The 23,237-nt window shown below is 50.6% G+C and overlaps 1 protein-coding gene across 1 annotated transcript; it reads right to left on the reverse strand.

Annotated features, from left to right (window-relative positions):
- Positions 1 to 6,745: 6,745 nt before the first annotated feature.
- Positions 6,746 to 18,470, reverse strand: LOC134928741 (forkhead activin signal transducer 3-like). Its single transcript, XM_063924757.1, has 3 exons — positions 17,924 to 18,470; positions 16,041 to 16,145; positions 6,746 to 7,655 (listed from the first exon to the last, which is right to left on the reverse strand). Exons 1-3 carry the CDS (start codon positions 18,191 to 18,193, stop codon positions 6,918 to 6,920), a joined length of 1,113 nt encoding a protein of 370 aa, XP_063780827.1. The 5' UTR covers positions 18,194 to 18,470; the 3' UTR covers positions 6,746 to 6,917.
- Between the last annotated feature and the right edge of the window lie 4,767 nt (positions 18,471 to 23,237).

The following is a 23,237-nucleotide window of genomic DNA, read 5'->3' on the forward strand; positions in this document are numbered from 1 at the left end:
GATCACACCCGACGTATCACTACTCTCCCTCCACAGGTGGCTAATCACACCTGACGTATCCCTACTCTCCCTCCACAGGGGACTGATCACACCTGACGTATCCCTACTCCCCCTCCACAGGGCGCTGATCACACCTGACGTATCCCTACTCTCCCTCCACAGGGCGCTGATCACACCTGACGTATCCCTACTCTCCCTCCACAGGGCGCTGATCACACCTGACGTATCCCTGCTCCCCCTCCACAGGGGGCTGATCACATCTGACGTATCCCTACTCTCCCTCCACAGGGGGCTGATCACACCTGACGTATCCCTACTCCCCCTACACAGGCCGCGGATCACACCTGACGTATCCCTACTCTCCCTCCACAGGGGGCTGATCACACCTAACGTATCACTACTCTCTCTCCACAGGGGGCTGATCACACCTGACGTATCACTACTCCCCCTCCACAGGGGGCTGATCACACCCGACGTATCCCTACTCTCCCTCCACAGGGGGCTGATCACACCTGACGTATCCCTACTCTCCCTCCACAGGGCGCTGATCACACCTGACGTATCCCTACTCTCCCTCCACAGGTGGCTGATCACATCCGACGAATCCCTACCTTCCCTTCGCAGGGGGTTGATCACACCCGACGTATCCCTACTCTCCCTCCACAGGGGGCTGATCACATCTGACGTATCCCTACTCTCCCTCCACAGGGGTCTGATCACACCTGACTTATCACTACTCCCCCTCCACAGGGGGCTGATCACACCCGACGTATCCCTACTCACCCTCCACAGGTGGCTGATCACACCTGACGCATCCCTACTCTCCCGCCACAAGGGGCTGATCACATGCAACGTATCCTTACTCTCCCTCCACAGGGGGCTGATCACATCTGACGTATCCCTACTCTCCCTCCACAGGGGGCTGATCACACCTGACGTATCCCTACTCCACCTCCGCATGGGGACTGATCACACCTGACGTATCCCTACTCTCCCTGCACAGGGGGCTGATCACACCCGACGTATCCCTACTCTCCCTCCACAGGGGGCTGATCGCACCCAACGTATCCCTATCTCCCTCCACAGGGGGCTGATCACACCCGACGTATCCCTACTCCCCCTCCACAGGTGGCTGAACACACCTGACATATCCCTACTCTCCCTCCACAGGGGGCTGATCACACCTGACGTATCCCTACTCTCCCTCCACAGGGCGCTGATCACACCTGACGTATCCCTACTCCCCCTCCACAGGGGGCTGATCACATCTGACGCATCCCTACTCTCCCTCCACAGGGGGCTGATCACACCTGACGTATCCCTACTCTCCCTCCACAGGGGGCTGATCACACCCGACGTATCCCTACTCTCCCTCCACAGGGGGCTGATCGCACCCAACGCATCCCTATCTCCCTCCACAGGGGGCTGATCACACCCGACGTATCCCTACTCCCCCTCCACAGGTGGCTGAGCACACCTGACATATCCCTACTCTCCCTCCACAGGGGGCTGATCACACCTGACGTATCACTACTCCCCCTCCACAGGGGGCTGATCACACCCGACGTATTCCTTCTCTCCCTCCACAGGGGGCTAATCACACCTGACGTATCCCTACTCTCCCTCCACAGGGGGCTGATCACACCTGACGTATCCCTACTCTCCCTCCACAGGTGGCTGATCACACCCGACGTATCCCTACCTTCCCTTCGCAGGGGGTTGATCACACCCGACGTATCCCTACTCTCCCTCCACAGGGGGCTGATCACACCAGACATATCCCTTCTCCCCCTCCACAGGTGGCTGATCACATCTGACGTATCCCTGCTCCCCCTCCACAGGGGGCTGATCACATCTGACGTATCCCTACTCTCCCTCCACAGGGGGCTGATCACACCTGACGTATCCCTACTCCCCCTACACAGGCTGCGGATCACACCTGACGTATCCCTACTCTTCCTCCACAGGGGGCTGATCACACCTGACGTATTACTACTCTCCCTCCACAGGGGGCTGATCACACCTGACGTATCACTACTCCCCCTCCAAAGGGGGCTGATCACACCCGACGTATCCCTACTCTCCCTCCACAGGTGGCTCATCACACCTGACGTATCCCTACTCTCCCTCCACAGGGGGCTGATCACACCTGACGTATCCCTACTCCCCCTCCACAGGGCGCTGATCACACCTGACGTATCCCTACTCTCCCTCCACAGGTGGCTGATCACACCTGACGTATCCCTACCTTCCCTTCGCAGGGGGTTGATCACACCCGACGTATCCCTACTCTCCCTCCACAGGGGGCTGATCACACCCGACGTATCCCTACTCCCCCTCCACAGGTGGCTGATCACACCTGACGTATCCCTACTCTCCCTCCACAGGGGGCTGATCACATCTGACGTATCCCTACTCTCCCTCCACAGGGGGCTGATCACACCTGACTTATCACTACTCCCCCTCCACAGGGGGCTGATCACACCCGACGTATCCCTACTCACCCTCCAGAGGTGGCTGATCACACCTGACGTATCCCTACTCTCCCGCCACAAGGAGCTGATCACACGCAACGTATCCCTACTCTCCCTCCACAGGTGGCTAATCACACCCGACGTATCCCTACTCTCCCTCCACAGGTGGATGATCACACCCAACGTATCCCTACTCTCCCTCCACAGGTGGCTGATCACACCTGACGTATCCCTACTCTCCCGCCACAAGGGGCTGATCACACGCAACGTATCCTTACTCTCCCTCCACAGGGGGCTTATCACATCTGACGAATCCCTACTCTCCCTCCACAGGGGGCTAATCATACCCAACGTATCCCTACTCTCCCTCCACAGGTGGCTGATCACACCTGACATATCCCTACTCTCCCGCCACAAGGGGCTGATCACATGCAACGTATCCTTCCTTACTCTCCCTCCACAGGGGGCTGATCACATCTGACGTATCCCTACTCTCCCTCCACAGGGGGCTGATCACACCTGACGTATCCCTACTCCCCCTCCGCAGGGGACTGATCACACCTGACGTATCCCTACTCTCCCTCCACAGGGGGCTGATCACACCCGACGTATCCCTACTCTCCCTCCACAGGGGGCTGATCACACCCAACGTATCCCTACTCTCCCTCCACAGGGGGCTGATCACACCCGACGTATCCCTACTCCCCCTCCACAGGTGGCTGATCACACCTGACGTATCCCTGCTCCCCCTCCACAGGGGGCTGATCACACCTGACGTATCCCTACTCCCCCTCCACAGGGGACTGATCACACCTGACGTATCCCTACTCCCCCTCCACAGGTCGCTGATCACACCTGACGTATCCCTGCTCCCCCTCCACAGGGGGCTGATCACATCTGACGTATCCCTACTCTCCCTCAACAGGGGGCTGATCACACCTGACGTATCCCTACTCCCCCTACACAGGCCGCGGATCACACCTGACGTATCCCTACTCTCCCTCCACAGGGGGCTGATCACACCTGACGTATCACTACTTTCCCTCCACAGGGGACTGATCACACCTGACGTATCACTACTCCCCCTCCACAGGGGGCTGATCACACCCGACGTATCCCTATTCCCCCTCCACAGGTGGCTAATCACACCTGATGTATCCCTACTCTCCCGCCACAAGGAGCTGATCACACGCAACGTATCCCTACTCTCCCTCCACAGGTGGCTGATCACACCCGACGTATCCCTACTTTCCCTTCGCAGGGGGCTGATCACACCTGACGTATCCCTACTCTCCCTCCACAGGGGGCTGATCACACCCGACGTATCCCTACTCCTCCTCCACAGGTGGCTGATCACACCTGACGTATCCCTACTCTCCCTCCACAGGTGGCTGATCACACCCGACGTATCCCTATTCTCCCTCCATAGGTGGCTGATCACACCCAACGTATCCCTACTCTCCCTCCACAGGTGGCTGATCACACCTGACGTATCCCTACTCTCCCGCCACAAGGGGCTGATCACACGCAACATATCCTTACTCTCCCTCCACAGGGGGCTGATCACATCTGACGTATCCCTACTCTCCCTCCACAGGGGGCTGATCACACCTGACGTATTCCTACTCCCCGTCCGCAGGGGACTGATCACACTTGACGTATCCCTACTCTCCCTCCACAGGGGGCTGATCACACCCGACGTATCCCTACTCTCCCTCCACAGGGGGCTGATCACACCCAACGTATCCCTACTCTCCTTCCACAGGGGGCTGATCACACCCGACGTATCCCTACTCTTCCTCCACAGGGGGCTGATCACACCCGACGTATCCCTACTCTCCCTCCACAGGGGGCTGATAACACCCGACGTATCCCTACTCCCCCTCCACAGGGAGCTGATCACACCTGACGTATCCCTACTCACCCTCCACAGGTGGCTGATCACACCTGACGTATCCCTACTCCCCCTCCACAGGGCGCTGATCACAACTGACGTATCCCTGCTCCCCCTCCACAGGGGGCTGATCACATCTGACGTATCCCTACTCTCCCTCAACAGGGGGCTGATCACACCTGACGTATCCCTACTCCCCCTACACAGGCCGCGGATCACACCTGACGTATCCCTACTCTCCCTCCACAGGGGGCTGATCACACCTGACGTATCACTACTTTCCCTCCACAGGGGGCTGATCACACCTGACGTATCACTACTCCCCCTCCACAGGGGGCTGATCACACCCGACGTATCCCTATTCCCCCTCCACAGGTGGCTAATCACACCTGATGTATCCCTACTCTCCCGCCACAAGGAGCTGATCACACGCAACGTATCCCTACTCTCCCTCCACAGGTGGCTGATCACACCCGACGTATCCCTACTTTCCCTTCGCAGGGGGCTGATCACACCTGACGTATCCCTACTCTCCCTCCACAGGGGGCTGATCACACCCGACGTATCCCTACTCCTCCTCCACAGGTGGCTGATCACACCTGACGTATCCCTACTCTCCCTCCACAGGTGGCTGATCACACCCGACGTATCCCTACTCTCCCTCCATAGGTGGCTGATCACACCCAACGTATCCCTACTCTCCCTCCACAGGTGGCTGATCACACCTGACGTATCCCTACTCTCCCGCCACAAGGGGCTGATCACATGCAACATATCCTTACTCTCCCTCCACAGGGGGCTGATCACATCTGACGTATCCCTACTCTCCCTCCACAGGGGGCTGATCACACCTGACGTATTCCTACTCCCCGTCCGCAGGGGACTGATCACACTTGACGTATCCCTACTCTCCCTCCACAGGGGGCTGATCACACCCGACGTATCCCTACTCTCCCTCCACAGGGGGCTGATCACACCCAACGTATCCCTACTCTCCTTCCACAGGGGGCTGATCACACCCGACGTATCCCTACTCTCCCTCCACAGGGGGCTGATCACACCCGACGTATCCCTACTCTCCCTCCACAGGGGGCTGATAACACCCGACGTATCCCTACTCCCCCTCCACAGGGAGCTGATCACACCTGACGTATCCCTACTCACCCTCCACAGGTGGCTGATCACACCTGACGTATCCCTACTCTCCCTCCACAGGTGGCTGATCCCACCCGACGTATCCCTACTCTCCCTCCACAGGTGGCTGATCACACCCAACGTATCCCTACTCTCCCTCTACAGGTGGCTGATCACACCTGACGTATCCCTACTCTCCCGCCACAAAGGGCTGATCACACGCAACGTATCCTTACTCTCCCTCCACAGGGGGCTGATCACATTTGACGTATCCCTACTCTCCCTCCACAGGGGGCTGATCACACCTGACGTATCCCTACTCCCCCTCCGCAGGGGACTGATCACACCTGACGTATCCCTACTCTCCCTCCACAGGGGGCTGATAACACCCGACGTATCCCTACTCTCCCTCCACAGGGGGCTGATAACACCCGACGTATCCCTACTCCCCCTCCACAGGGAGCTGATCACACCTGACGTATTCCTACTCTCCCACCACAGGGGGCTGATCACACCTGACGTATCCCTACTCCCCCTCCATTGGGGGCTGATCACAGCTGACGTATCCTTACTCCCCCTCCACAGGGGGATGATCACTCCCGACGTATCCCTACATTCCCTCCACAGGGGGCTGATCACACCTGACGTATCCCTACTCTCCCTCCACAGGGGTATGATCACACCTGACGTATCCCTACTCTCCCTCCACAGGGCTCTGATCACACCTGACGTATCCCTACTCTCCCTCCACAGGCGGCTGATCACACCTGACGTATCCCTACTCTCCCAGCTTTGTGTATAACACTGCCCCAAACTGAACCCCCTCGTCCCCCTTCACTATGCACCTTATATAGGGACCCCAATACAGCTAATACAGATGATCGCATCGCAGACCTGGCAAAATAAGCGTAGCCCCTGCCTGCTCACTCAGGCTGCGAAGGTAGGCTCTCCACCGCCATGTTTTTTTCTAGCAGTTGTTGCATATGACATCATACGACCCCCCATGTTTCCGTCGACATGCCCACACAACACCATGTTGCCGCCCCCGATCGCCCTATGAATGCCTCTGTCTGTCAATCAGGAAGAGGCGTTCGCATCACTACGATGCAATCACGCTTCCTGGGCCGCGCACTTATACGGGAATATTGCGATCGCATTGCAGTAGCGATGCAAAGTGAATAAGGCTCTTAGTACATAGTCCCCAATATGTGTAGAAATAACAATTCCCAAGCCTGAGGGGAAAACATTTATTTACATAATGAAGAGAGAATGAGAAGGGTGAAAAGAAAAGACGACAGGACATAAACAGAAACTCCATCTCCCGGGGGCGCGGGAAGCGGCAAGTGCCAGTATGTACATAGGACTAAAGTGTTATCACTTGGCCTAGAAACAGCTTTGTCTGATCTCCTAACAAGTCAGTATCCCGCGGGCCGGTACCCAGTGAGAGGGGAGCCAACGTGTGCCATGGGGTGGCCGTATACACTATGGTGGGCCATGTAGCCGGGGTGCATGGAATACGCCGGGACATCAAACACCGTTTTATTGGGGGGGTAATCAGCGGAAGTGTTTCTTATTTCGGCTGGTCGCTGTGGGAGGGGCGTTTGTGGCTGGAGGCTGGAGGAGAAGGCTTCCCTCCTCTCTGGGTAGGCGGTGCCAGTGTAAGGGGAGGGCATGTAGTTATAGAGAGGAAGGGATGGGAAGCTGGAGTACAGCATGAGTGGGTGGATACTAGGAGGGGCCACCACATTGGGGGCCACACATTTGGAGTAAGATGTGGGGAGATTCCAGAGAATCATTGGGAAAGTAACTGCTGGGTCCATATGCAGAGGCTGTGGCGGTACCGGAGGTTGTGACGGTGCCGGAGGCTGAGCCAGTGCTGGAGACTGAGCCGGTGCCAGAGGCTGAGCCGTTGCCGGTGGTTGGAGCTCTGGTTCGGCACTGATGGGAGTGCTGCCTCTCTGCGGGTGATTGTGGTAGGACCCTAGGGACGGGTACGGCCGCCCGTGGATAATGTAAGGGGACAGATCATGCGGATAGATGTATTGCCGGGTAACAGCCGTGTTCTGGAGCTTCATGGCCTCTGCCGGAATCTGGGTAATGTCCACGGTCCAGTAGTTCCCTTTAGCGTGAGGCTTCAGTGGGTCTTTCAGAACCTGCGGGAATGGTCGGAGGAGTTTAGAGGAAGTTCCACCAAAAAGTTGCATTTTCAAAAAGGAAATACAAATATTTTTGTGCAGCGTTTCTTGATTATATTTGCGGCATTACATGAAAACCAGCGCAATTACCATATATAGGGCGGTTAAGGCATTTGGAATGCCTAGGGGCAAGAGCAGCTTCTGCTGAGTAAAATGATATGCGGCATGCCTATATTCGGTGTAATTGCAGCTGTATCTGCATACAAAATGCTACGTTACAGTGTATTCCTGAAAATCATTATAACGCAGCATTTCGTATGCGGATACAGCCGCAGTCGCACACAGAATATAGGCATGTCGCATTTCATTTTAATCAGCAGAAGCTGCTTGTGCATCCTAGTCACATAGCAATGCAAAAAAAAAAAACATTTTCGGCAAAAAAGGCGCCCAAGGTAGCAGAGCTAGCCTAGAGCTGCCAGCTGACTCACGCCAGACATCTCCTGCTGCATGGCATATTAAGGCACGATGTATGAGGACACATCTGTATACAAGCGGAGGTCACAGTGTTAGCAGCCATGTGAGTGCTGTGTGCGGGTGGGTTGGTTGTGCAATAATGTTCTACATACAGTATGTGTGAGAGGCATTACATATGTCATGTGTATAAATGCATTAATAATGTGCGGCATATGTGTAAGGGGCACAATGTGTATCATTATGTGTATAAGGGCATTAATAATGTGCGCATATGTGTAAGGGGCACAATGTGTATCATTATGTGTATAAGGGCATTAATAATGTATGTCATATATGTAAGGGGCATTCTGTGTATCATTATGTGTATAAGGGCATTAATAATGTGCGGCATATGTGTAAGGGACATTGGGGGTCATTCTGACCCGATCGTACGTTGCACTTCATCGCAGCGGTGCGATCGGGTCAGAACTGCGCATGCGCCGGTGCCGCAGTGCGCCGGCACATGCCAGACGGCCGAAGGCCGTCGCGCCGCTACGATTGCCTCTGCCTGATTGACAGGCAGAGGCGGTCGCTTGGCGGGGGAAGGCGGAACGGCAGCGTTTGGCCGCCGTTTGCCCACCGTTTCGTGGGCGCAGCAGCGGCTGCGTGACGTCACACGCAGCCACTGCAGGTCGGGGAGCGATGAGTAGGTCCTGGCCAGCACGCTAAAGCTGCGCTGGTCGGGAGCTACTCTTGAAGTGCAGAGGCATTGCCGCTGTGCGATGACTTTGCACTTCTGCGGGGGGGGGGGGGGGGGGGGCAGCCCTCTGCTGGGCGTCCCCCTGCATGTCAGTGTGAATGATCGTAGCTCTGTTAAATTTAGCACAGCTACGATCATCTCGGAATGACCCCCATTATGTGTATAAGGGCATTAATAATGTGCAGCATATGTGTAAGGGACATTATGTATATAAGGGCATTAATAAAGGTTGGTATAATGTGTAAGGTGCATTATGTTTATAAGGACATTAATAATGTGTGTCATGTGTAAGGGGCATTAGTGTGCGGCATTATGTGTATAAATGCATTACTAATGTGTGGCATTATGTGTATAAGGCGTAACGTATAGAAAGGGCACTACTGTGTGGTCTAATGTGAATAAAGAGCAATATGGTGTGGTGTAATGTGAACAAGGGGCACTACTGTGAGGAGTAATGTGTATAAGGTAAAGTGGTACTACTGTGTGGTGTAATGTATAGAAGGTAAAGTGGTACTACTGTGTGGTGTAATATGAACAAGGGGCACTACTGTGAGGAGTAATGTATAGAAGGTAAAGTGGTACTACTGTGTGGTGTAATGTGAACAAGGGTCACTACTGTGAGGAGTAATGTATAGAAGGTAAAGTGGTACTACTGTGTGGTGTAATGTGAACAAGGGTCACTACTGTGAGGAGTAATGTATATAAGGTAAAGTGGTACTACTGTGTGGTGTAATGTGAACAAAGGGCACTACTGTGAGGAGTAATGTATAGAAGGTAAAGTGGTACTACTGTGTGGTGTAATGTGAACAAGGGGCACTACTGTGAGGAGTAATGTATATAAGGTAAAGTGGTACTACTGTGTGATGTAATGTGAATTGGGGGCATTATTATGCGGGTGTGGATCATAGGGTCAACCAGATTTAGGTTGACAGTGTCTGGGTCGACCACTATTGGTCGACAGTAACTAGGTCGATACCTGAAATAGGTCGACACAAGCATTAGGTTGACATGACAAAAGGTCTACATGAGTTTTAAAAAAAAAATTGGTGTTGTTTTCTTCGTAGAGTGACCTGGAACCCCAATTTGTCCAGTGTGTCCCCTCGCATGGCTCGCTGCACTCTGCACAGGTTACCATTCCCAATTGTAGTCCACGTGGATCGTAAAGTATGTAAAAGTTTTAAAAAATGAAAAAAATTGTGAAAAACTCATGTCGACCTTTTGTAATGTCAACCTAGAACATATCGACATATATAAACCATGTCGACCTAATGCATGTTGACCAATAGTGGTCGACCTAATGACTGTCAACCTAAGTTTATTGGACCTAGAGACAGGATACCCTATTGTATGGCTACGCCCCTTCCCTGTGAGAACATTATCACGCTGTATGTGTACTGCAGGTGGGGCAGATGTAACATGTGCAGAGAGAGTTAGATTTGGGTGGGTTATATTGTTTCTGTGCAGGGTAAATACTGGCTGCTTTATTTTTACACTGCTATTTAGATTTCAGTTTGAACACACCCCACCCAATCTAACTCTGTCTGCACATGTTACATCTGCCCCACCTGCCACACCACACCCAAATCTAACTCTCTCTGCACGTGTTACATCTACCCCACCTGCAGTGCACATGATTTTACACATTAGAGATTTTGCTGTTGCAATCAGGTCTGAATAAGGCCCTACTGTATATTCAATAAATCCTATTTGTGATTACACTGAGCGCCCATTGTTCCTATAACGTCCACTGACACCTCCTCAGCACTATGGGGGTCATTACGAGTTGATTGCTCGCTAGCTACTTTTAGCAGCCGTGCAAACGCATAGTCGCCGCCTATAGGGGAGTGTATTTTTGCTTTGCAAGTGTGCGATCGCATGTGCAGCTGAGCGGGCCGAAAAAGTTTTGTGCAGTTTCTGAGTAGCCCAGGACTTACTCAGCCGCTGCGATCACTTCAGGCTGTCCGGGCCCGGAATTGACGTCAGACACCCGCCCTACAAATGCCTGGACACGCCTGCGTTTTCCCTACCACTCCCAGAAAACGGTCAGTTGCCGCCCACAAACGCCTTCTTCCTGTCAATCTCCTTGCGATCACCCGTGCGAATGGATTGGTCCCTAGAAACATTGCACAGCAACAAAGCTATTTGTACCCGTACGATGCGCATGCGTATTGCGGTGCATACGCATGCGCAGCAGTAACCTGATCACTGCGCTGCGAAAATCGTCAGCGTGCGGTCAACTCGGAATGACCCCTATCTGCAATCACAGCCACACATGTACATAGTAACTAAGCCAGTAACCAGGGGCAACGCACCTCAGAGAGACACTGATCACCCAGCAATGACAGGTGATATATATATCTCACATCCCAGGGACCCCGCCATTACGTTACAGTGCCCCCGTATACCCTGCCATTACATTACAATGCCCCCGTATACCCTGATATTACATTACAATGCCCCCGTATACCCCGCCATCACATTACAATGCCCCGTATACCCTGCCATTACATTACAGTGCCCCCGTATACCCCGCCATCACATTACAATGCCCCGTATACCCTGCCATTACATTACAGTGCCCCGTATACCCTGATATTACATTACAGTGCCCCCGTATACCCTGATATTACATTACAGTGCCCCTGTATACCCTGATATTACATTACAGTGCCCACGTACACCCCACCATTACATTACAATGCCCCCGTATACCCTGCTATTACATTACAGTGCCCCATAAACCCCACCATTACATGTCAGTGCCCCGTATACCCCGCCATTACATTACAGTGCCCCCGTATACCCTGCCATTACATTACAGTGCCCCATATACCCCGCCATTACATTACAGTGCCCCATATACCCTGCCATTACATTACAGTGCCCCTGTATACCCTGCCATTACATTACAGTGCCCCCGTATACCCTGCTATTACATTACAATGCCCCGTATACCCTGCCATTACATTACAGTGCCCCCGTATACCCCACCATTACATTACAATGCCCCTGTATACCCCACCATTACATTACAGTGCCCACGTGCACCCCACCATTACATTACAGTGCCCCCGTATACCCTGCTATTACATTACAGTGCCCCATATACCCCACCATTACATGTCAGTGCCCCATATACCCTGCCATTACATTACAGTGCCCCATATACCCTGCTATTACATTACAGTGCCCCCGTATACCCTGCCATTACATTACAGTGCCCCGTATACCCCACCATTACATTACAGTGCCCCATATACCCTGCCATTACATTATAATGCCCACGTATACCCTGCTATTACATTACAGTGCCCCCGTATACCCTGCTATTACATTACAGTGCCCCTGTATACCCTGATATTACATTACAGTGCCCACGTACACCCCACCATTACATTACAATGCCCCCGTATACCCTGCTATTACATTACAGTGCCCCATATACCCCACCATTACATGTCAGTGCCCCGTATACCCCGCCATTACATTACAGTGCCCCCGTATACCCTGCCATTACATTACAGTGCCCCATATACCCCGCCATTACATTACAGTGCCCCATATACCCTGCCATTACATTACAGTGCCCCTGTATACCCTGCCATTACATTACAGTGCCCCCGTATACCCTGCTATTACATTACAATGCCCCGTATACCCTGCCATTACATTACAGTGCCCCCGTATACCCCACCATTACATTACAATGCCCCTGTATACCCCACCATTACATTACAGTGCCCACGTGCACCCCACCATTACATTACAGTGCCCCCGTATACCCTGCTATTACATTACAGTGCCCCATATACCCCACCATTACATGTCAGTGCCCCATATACCCTGCCATTACATTACAGTGCCCCATATACCCTGCTATTACATTACAGTGCCCCCGTATACCCTGCCATTACATTACAGTGCCCCCGTATACCCCACCATTACATGCCAGTGCCCCATATACCCTGCCATTACATTACAGTGCCCCCGTATACCCTGCTATTACATTACAGTGCCCCATATACCCCACCATTACATTACAGTGCCCCATATACCCTGCTATTACATGACAGTGCCCCATATACCCCACCATTACATGTCAGTGCCCCATATACCCCACCATTACATTACACTGCCCCATATACCCCACCATTACATTACAGTGCCCCCGTATACTCTGCTATTACATTACAGTGCCCCATATACCCCACCATTACATTACAGTGCCCCATATACCCTGCTATTACATTACAGTGCCCCATATACCCCACCATTACATGTCAGTGCCCCATATACCCCACCATTACATTACACTGCCCCATATACCCCACCATTACATTACAGTGCCCCCGTATACCCTGCCATTACATTACAGTGCCCCATATACCCTGCTATTACATTACAGTGCCCCATATACCCCACCATTACATGTCAGTGCCCCATATACCCCACCATTACATTACACTGCCCCATATACCCCACCATTACATTACAGTGCCCCCGTATACCCTGCCATTACATTACAGTGCCCCATATACCCCACCATTACATGTCAGTGCCCCATATACCCTGCCATTACATTACAGTGCCCCCGTATACCCTGCTATTACATTACAGTGCCCCATATACCCTGCCATTACATTACAGTGCCCCCGTATACCCTGCTATTACATTACAGTGCCCCATATACCCCACCATTACATGTCAGTGCCCCATTTACCCTGCCATTACATTACAGTGCCCCCGTATACCCTGCCATTACATTACAGTGCCCCATATACCCCACCATTACATGTCAGTGCCCCATATACCCTGCCATTACATTACAGTGCCCCCGTATACCCTGCTATTACATTACAGTGCCCCATATACCCCACCATTACATGTCAGTGCCCCATATACCCTGCCATTACATTACAGTGCCCCCGTATACCCTGCTATTACATTACAGTGCCCCATATACCCCACCATTACATGTCAGTGCCCCATATACCCTGCCATTATACAGTGCCCCCGTATACCCTGATATTACATTACAGTGCCCCCGTATACCCTGCTATTACATTACAGTGCCCCAGTATACCCCACCATTACATGACAATGCCCCCGTATACCTTACCATTACATTACAGTGCCCCCGTATACCCTGCTATTACATTACAGTGCCCACGTATACCCCACCATTACATGACAATGCCCCCGTATACCTTACCATTACATTACAGTGCCCCCGTATACCCTGCTATTACATTACAGTGCCCCCGTATACCCTGCTATTACATTACAGTGCCCCTGTATACCCCACCATTACATGTCAGGGCCCCCGTATACCCCACCATTACATTACAGTGCCCCCGTATACCTTACCATTACATGACAGTGCCCCCGTATACCCTGCTATTACATTACACTGCCCCCGTATACCCCGCCATTAAATTACGATGCTCCCGTAAACCCTGCTATTACATTACAGTGCCCACGTATACCCCACCATTACATGACAGTGCCCACGTATACCCCACCATTACATGATAGTGCCCCCGTATACCTTACCATTACATGAGAGTGCCCCCGTATACCCTGCTATTACATTACACTGCCCCCGTATACCCCGCCATTACATTACAGTGGCCTCGTATACCCCACCATTACATTACAGTGCCCCCGTATACCCTGCTATTACGTTACACTGCCCCATATACCCCACCATTACATGTCAGTGCCCCATATACCCTGCCATTACATTACAGTGCCCCTGTATACCCTGCCATTACATTACAGTGCCCCATATACCCCACCATTACATGTCAGTGCCCCATATACCCTGCCATTACATTACAGTGCACCCGTATACCCTGCTATTACATTACAGTGCCCCATATACCCCACCATTACATGTCAGTGCCCCATATACCCTGCCATTATACAGTGCCCCCGTATACCCTGATATTACATTACAGTGCCCCCGTATACCCTGCTATTACATTACAGTGCCCCAGTATACCCCACCATTACATGACAATGCCCCCGTATACCTTACCATTACATTACAGTGCCCCCGTATACCCTGCTATTACATTACAGTGCCCACGTATACCCCACCATTACATGACAATGCCCCCGTATACCTTACCATTACATTACAGTGCCCCCGTATACCCTGCTATTACATTACAGTGCCCCCGTATACCCTGCTATTACATTACAGTGCCCCTGTATACCCCACCATTACATGTCAGGGCCCCGTATACCCCACCATTACATTACAGTGCCCCCGTATACCTTACCATTACATGACAGTGCCCCCGTATACCCTGCTATTACATTACACTGCCCCCGTATACCCCGCCATTAAATTACGATGCCCCCGTAAACCCTGCTATTACATTACAGTGCCCACGTATACCCCACCATTACATGACAGTGCCCCCGTATACCTTACCATTACATGAGAGTGCCCCCGTATACCCTGCTATTACATTACACTGCCCCCGTATACCCCGCCATTACATTACAGTGGCCCCGTATACCCCACCATTACATTACGATGCCCCCGTATACCCTGCTATTACATGACAGTGCCCCGTATACCCTGCTATTACATTACAATGCCCCCGTATACCCTGCTATTACATTACACTGGTCCCGTATACCCCGCCATTACATTACGATGGCCTGTATACCCTGCTATTACATGACAGTGCCCCGTATACCCTGCTATTACATTACAGTGCCCCCGTATACCTTACCATTACATGACAATGCCCCCGTATACCCCACCATTACATGACAGTGCCCCCGTATATCCCACCATTACATTTCAGTGCCCCATATACCCCGCCATTACATTACAATGCCCCCGTATACCCTGCTATTACATGACAGTGCCCCCATATACCCCAATATTACATTACAGTGCCCCCATATACCCCACCAATACATGACAATGCCTCCGTATACCCCACCATTACATGACAGTGCCCCCATATACCCCACCATTACATGACAGTGCCCTTGTACCCCACCAATACATGACAGTGCCCCCGTATACCCCACCATTACATTATAGTGCCCCCGTATACCCCACCATTACATTACAGTAACCTCGTATACCACACCAATACATGACAGTGCCCTCATATACCCCACCAATACATGACAGTGCCCCCGTATACCTCACCACTCCTCACCTTTCTGAAGCAGCCATTGGAGGACAGGTTGTGTCTGACCGAGTCCTTCCACCCCTGATAGTTTCCCCGGAAAAAGGGGAACAGGGTGCTGATTCCATCCAGAATCTGGGGGTACAAAGAGACAGTCAGATATTCATCACAGAAGCCACATTCATTGCTGCACCCCCTGTAATGTGAGATTGTTACTCCAGTCCCTATCCTGTCCCCCAAACCCCATCACACCTCCAATCCCCATCCTGTCCCCCAAACCCCATCACTCCCCTAAACCCCATCCTGTCCCCTGAACCCCATCCTGTCCTCCAAACCCCATCACACCCCAAACCCCATCCTGTCCTCCAAACCCAATCACACCCCAACCCCATCCTGTCCTCCAAACCCAATCACACCCCAACCCCCATCCTGTCCTCCAAACCCCATCACACCCCAACCCCATCCTGTCCTCCAAACCCAATCACACCCCAACCCCCATCCTGTCCTCCAAACCCCATCACACCCCAAACACCATCCTGTCCCCCAAACCCCATCACACCCCAACCCCCATCCTGTCCTCCAAACCCCAATACACCCCAAACCCCATCCTGTCCTCCAAACCTAATCACACCCCCAACCCTCATCCTGTCCCCCAAACCCCATCACACCCCCAACCCACATCCTATCCCCCAAAACCCCATCACACCCCCAACCCCCATCCTGTCCTCCAAACCCAATCACACCCCCAACCCTCATCCTGTCCCCCAAACCCCATCACACCCCCAACCCACATCCTATCCCCCAAACCCCATCACACCCCAAACACCATCCTGTCCCCCAAACCCCATCACACCCCAACCCCCATCCTGTCCTCCAAACCCCATCACACCCCAAACCCCATCCTGTCCTCCAAACCCAATCACACCCCGAACCCCCATCCTGTCCTCCAAACCCCATCACACCCCAAACACCATCCTGTCCCCCAAACACCATCACACCCCAAACACCATCCTGTACCCCAAACCCAATCACAACCCCAAACACCATCCTGTACCCCAAACACCATCACACCCCAAACACCCATCCTGTTCCCCAAACCCAATCACACCCCCAACCTCCATCCTGTTCCCCAAACACCATCACACCCCCAACCTCCATCCTGTTCCCCAAACCCCATCACACCACAACCACCATCCTGTCCCCCAAACCCCATCACACCCCAAACATCCATCCTGTTCCCCAAACCCCATCACACCCCAACCCCCATCCTTTTCCCCAAACCCCATCACACCCCAACCCCCATCCTGTCCCCCAAACCCCATCACACCCCAACCCCCATCCTGTCCCCCAGACACCATCACACCCCCAACCCTCATCCTGTCCCCCAAACCCCATCACACCCCAACCTCCATCCTGTACCCCAAACCCAATCACACCCCCAACCTCCATCCTGTTCCCCAAACCCCATCACACCCCAACCCCCATCCTGTCCCCCAAACCCCATCACACCCCAACCCCCATCCTGTCCTCCAAACCCCATCACATCCCCAACCCCCATCCTGTCCCCCAAACACCATCACACCCCAACCCCCATCCTGTTCCCCAAACCCCATCACACCCCAACCCCCATCCTGTTCCCCAAACCCCATCACATCCCCAACTCCCATCCTGTCCCCCAAACCCCATCACACTACATCCTGTCCCCCAAACCCCATCCTGTCCTTTAAACCATATCACACCTCCAACCCCTATCCTGTCCCCCAAACCCCATCACACTCCAACCCCCATCGTGTCCCCTAAACCCCAGCCTGTCCCCTAAAACAATCCATGCCCAAAACAATTCATGCCTCTAACATATGTTAGAGACCCCCTATCACCCAGGTGTGTTATCCCCCCACATCATCTGCACTTACCTGGGAGAGCTTGAGCCTCCTGTCGGGGGAAGACCTGATAACCATGGCAATCATGGCCAGGTAGGAGTAGGGGGGCTTGCCGTAGCGCTGGTAGTTCTTCTTCCTCACACAGGCCTTGTCCTTCTTCTTCAGCTCCTCGGTGGAGTCTGCCTCCCTCAGGACCCTACTCACATCTCTGGGGCAGTTCTCCTCCAGAAGAAGGGGCTCCATGCATGGAAAGTCAAAGCCTGACACATAGGTGGGCTCCCAGGGGCTCAGCATGAAGGTCATGTCTCACTGGTGTCCTCAGGTGGACCACTGTTTCTCCTGTGATACTGCGCCCGGCAGATGTAGCACAGGGCACCCCACCTAGTGCTTTCTTATGTAAATGCCCCATCTCCAGAGCTGGTGCTGGCACAGAGAGGCTTCATGTAACAGTCACGCATAAAGTGTCAGCTCCTGGGCGTGATATGTGTGTGAGATGGGTATTGTTATGTATACACTATGTATATGGGGTGTGTATGCCATTCACTCATTGTGTATAGCCTTCTGTTATACTCACCTTTCATACTGACCTACACCTAATTGTACACAGTATGTGTATATACAGTGTATATAAATATATATATATATATATACATACACACACACACACACACACACACACACACACACACACACACATATACATATATATATATATATATATATATATATATAATACTGTATACACAGGGACACTATTAGATAGATAGATAGATACTGTATATAGATACTGTATATAGATACTGTATATAGATAGATAGGTAGGTAGCTAGATATTAGCTAGATAGGTAGATAGATATTAGATAGATAGATAGATAGATATTAGATATATAGATACTGTATATAGACACTGTATAGATAGATAGATAGATAGACAGATATTAGATAGATAGATACTGTATATAGATACTGTATATAGATAGATAGATAGATACTGTATATACTGTAGATACTGTATATAGATAGGTAGATACTGTATAGATAGATAGATAGATAGATAGATATTAGATAGATAGATAGATAGATATTAGATGGATAGATAGATTTGAGATAGATAGATAGATAGATATTAGATAGATAGGTAGATAGATATTAGATAGATAGATAGATAGATAGATAGATAGATAGATAGATATTAGATAGATAGATAGACAGATAGATACTGTATATAGATACTGTATAGATAGATAGATAGATACTGTATATAGATACTGTAGATAGATAGATACTGTATATACTGTAGATACTGTATATAGATAGGTAGATACTGTATATAGATACTGTATAGATAGATAGATAGATAGATATTAGATGGATAGATAGATTTGAGATAGATAGATAGATAGATATTAGATAGATAGATAGATATTAGATAGATAGATAGATAGATAGATACTGTATATAGATACTGTATAGATAGATAGATAGATAGATACTGTATATAGATACTGTATAGATAGATAGACAGATATTAGATAGATAGATAGATAGATAGATACTGTATATAGATACTGTATATAGATAGATAGATAGATAGATAGAAACTGTATATACTGTATATAGATAGATAGATAGATAGATAGATAGATAGATATTAGATAGATAGATATTAGATAGATAGATAGATAGATATTAGATATATAGATACTGTATATAGACACTGTATAGATAGATAGATAGACAGATATTAGATATATAGATACTGTATATAGATAGATAGATAGATACTGTATATAGATAGATAGGTAGATACTGTATATAGATACTAGATAGATAGATAGATAGATAGATAGATAGATAGATAGATAGATAGATAGATAGATAGATAGATAGATATTAGATAGATAGATAGATATTAGATGGATAGATAGATTTGAGATAGGTAGATAGATAGATAGATATTAGATAGATAGGTAGATAGATATTAGATAGATAGATAGATAGATAGATATTAGATAGATAGATAGACAGATAGATACTGTATATAGATACTGTATAGATAGATAGATAGATACTGTATATAGATACTGTAGATAGATAGATAGATAGATACTGTATATACTGTAGATACTGTATATAGATAGGTAGATACTGTATATAGATACTGTATAGATAGATAGATAGATAGATATTAGATAGATAGATAGATATTAGATGGATAGATAGATTTGAGATAGATAGATAGATAGATAGATAGATAGATATTAGATAGATAGATAGATAGATATTAGATAGATAGATAGATAGACAGATAGATACTGTATATAGATACTGTATAGATAGATAGATACTGTATATAGATACTGTATAGATAGACAGATATTAGATAGATAGATAGATAGATACTGTATATAGATACTGTATATAGATAGATAGATAGATAGAAACTGTATATACTGTATATAGATAGATAGATAGATATTAGATAGATAGATATTAGATAGATAGATAGATAGATAGATATATAGATAGATAAATATTAGATAGATAGATAGATATTAGAAGGATAGATAGATAGATAGATAGATTTGAGATAGATAGATAGACAGACAGACAGACAGACATGAAGGAACCAGGAGGCACTCCTGGATTTAGTGGAAAAGTTGTATAGTTACATTAGTAAATCAGAGCAGACACAGCCAGTGATCAGGTCTGAACTGTGCATACGAATGCACCGCAATGCGCAGGCGCGTCGGTCCGTAGCGACATGGGTCGGCGGGCAGCGACGGGATGTGCGAGAAAAGCGATCGCACAGGCGATCGCAAAGTGACTGACAAGAGGCCGTGTGTGGGTGGCAACTGACCGTTATTAAGGAGGGTCCGGAGAAACGCAGGAGGGACCAGGCGTTTGGAGGTAGGGCTTCTGACGTCAGCTCCGGCCTCAATCATCGCACTGGAAGAGTAAGTCCTGGGCTGTGCAGAGACTCTCCTGCACATGCCATCGCACCCCTGCGCAGTGATTACCCCTCCCCCTGTAGGCGAAGACTACCTGATCGCAGGGACGCAAAAAACGCACCCTAGCGATCAGGTCTGAATTAGGCCCATAGAACGTGCGACGTGTGAACACCCTGTCCATGTGCAATGCACAAACAACCCCTCATCTCTTGTCCTCTTTCTACCACAGCCTGTAACATGGCAGTCAGGGGCTGATTGGTGAGAACTTTATCTCTCGCCAAGGCTTGATACACTTCCCCATCCTACATCATTCTGCATACACTATATTGTATATTCTGCCCCCACACATTTGTCTGCATGCGGAACAATCAGCGGACTGCAGGAACATATTCCTGGGATCCCATTTGTGCCAACGCAAAGTTTGTGCAGCTCAGATATAGTATATAGGTTCCGGTGTATACGGTAACATCACTATAGGGGCGGATGGTGCCCACGATTCACCCCTAACTGAGCGGACCCCTATATACTGACTGCAGCGTATAATACTGGGATATACATTACTGCACATGGGTCCTCATTCCGAGTTGATCGCAGCCAGCAACTTTTTGCTGCTGGTGCGATCTACTAGTCCCCGCCTATGGGGGAGAGTATTTCTGCATAGCAGGGTGCGAAGCTAAAAAAGTTTCCTGCAAAACAAGACCAGCCCTGGACATACTTACCCTGTGCGATGGATCCAGCGATGCAGGTCCCGTCTTTGACGTCAGACATCCGCCCTCCGTTCTTCTGACCACGCCTGCGTTTTCTCCACCACTTCCCGAAAACGTCCGCCAATGGTCTGGTGACGCCCAGGAAGTAACGCCTTCTTTCTGTCAATCTTCTTGCGGCCGCCGCAGTGACCGCTTTCTTCGTAATCCGCGTCGTAACCCGGCGACCCCTGTCGCCGGACAACGACGCGCATGCACATTCCGAACCAAACCGCTGCGTGCGAACGGGTCAGAATGACCCCCGATATCACTGTATATAACACAGGTATGTACAGTATATCCCAGTCCCTGCATTATTATCATCCGCTGTAATCCAGAGACCCCCGTGTACCCGCTGTCTCCAGAAGATGCCGGTTACAGGCCGCTGTCTATTCAGGGCACATTCCTAGCTCACAGAGCTTACACTCACATCCATTACATTATACATGATTTATTACACAACTCTGGTTGCTAATGTACCAATAGTAACACATTACAATACAAACAGTAACACAATCCCTGTGACCTCCATCAGCGCCCCTCCCGGTTACTGTACCAGCCCCTAGCCCCAGGCTGCTGCTTGTGTACACTCATTTCCCCATCAGAGACCCCTGTACTATCTCATCATCACTCCTTTATCCCAGTGCTCTCCCTCCACAGGGGGCTGATTACACCTGATGTATCCCTACTCTCCCTCCACAGGGGGCTGATCACACCTGATGTATCCCTACTCCCCCTACACAGGGGGCTGATTACACCTGATGTATCCCTACTCTCCCTCCACAGGGGCCTGATTACACACGATGTATCTCTACTCTCCCTACACAGGGGGCTGATCACACCTGATGTATCCCTACTCCCCCTCCACAGGGGGCTGATTACACCTGATGTATCCCTACTCTCCCTCCACAGGGGGCTGATCATACCTGACATATCCCTACTCTCCCTACACAGGGGGCTGATTACACCTGATGTATCCCTACTCTCCCTCCACAGGGGGCTGATTACACCTGATGTATCCCTACTCCCCCTACACAGGGGGCTGATCACACCTGATGTATCCCTACTCTCCCTCCACAGGGGCCTGATTACACCTGATGTATCCCTACTCTCCCTACACAGGGGGCTGATCACACCTGATGTATCCCTACTCCCCCTCCAAAGGGGCCTGATTACACCTGATGTATCCCTACTCTCCCTACACAGGGGGCTGATCACACCTGACATATCCCTACTCTCCCTCCACAGGGGGCTGATCACACCTGACGTATCCCTACTCTCCCTCCACAGGGGGCTGATCACACCTGACATATCCCTACTCTCCCTCCACAGGGGCTGATTACACCCGACGTATCCCTACTCCCCCTCCACAGGGGGCTGATCACACCTGATGTATCCCTACTCTCCCTCCACAGGGGGCTGATCACACCTGACATATCCCTACTCTCCCTACACAGGGGGCTGATCACACCTGACGTATGCCTACTCTTCCTCCACAGGGGGCTGATCACACCTGACATATCCCTACTCTCCCTACACAGAGGCCTGATCACACCAGACATATACCTACTCTCCCTCCACAGGGGCTGATCACACCCAACGTATCCCTACTCTCCCTCCACAGGGGGCTGATCACACCTGACGTATCCCTAC

This window comes from Pseudophryne corroboree, chromosome 5 (assembly GCF_028390025.1).
Source record: "Pseudophryne corroboree isolate aPseCor3 chromosome 5, aPseCor3.hap2, whole genome shotgun sequence".
NCBI lineage: Eukaryota > Metazoa > Chordata > Amphibia > Anura > Myobatrachidae > Pseudophryne > Pseudophryne corroboree.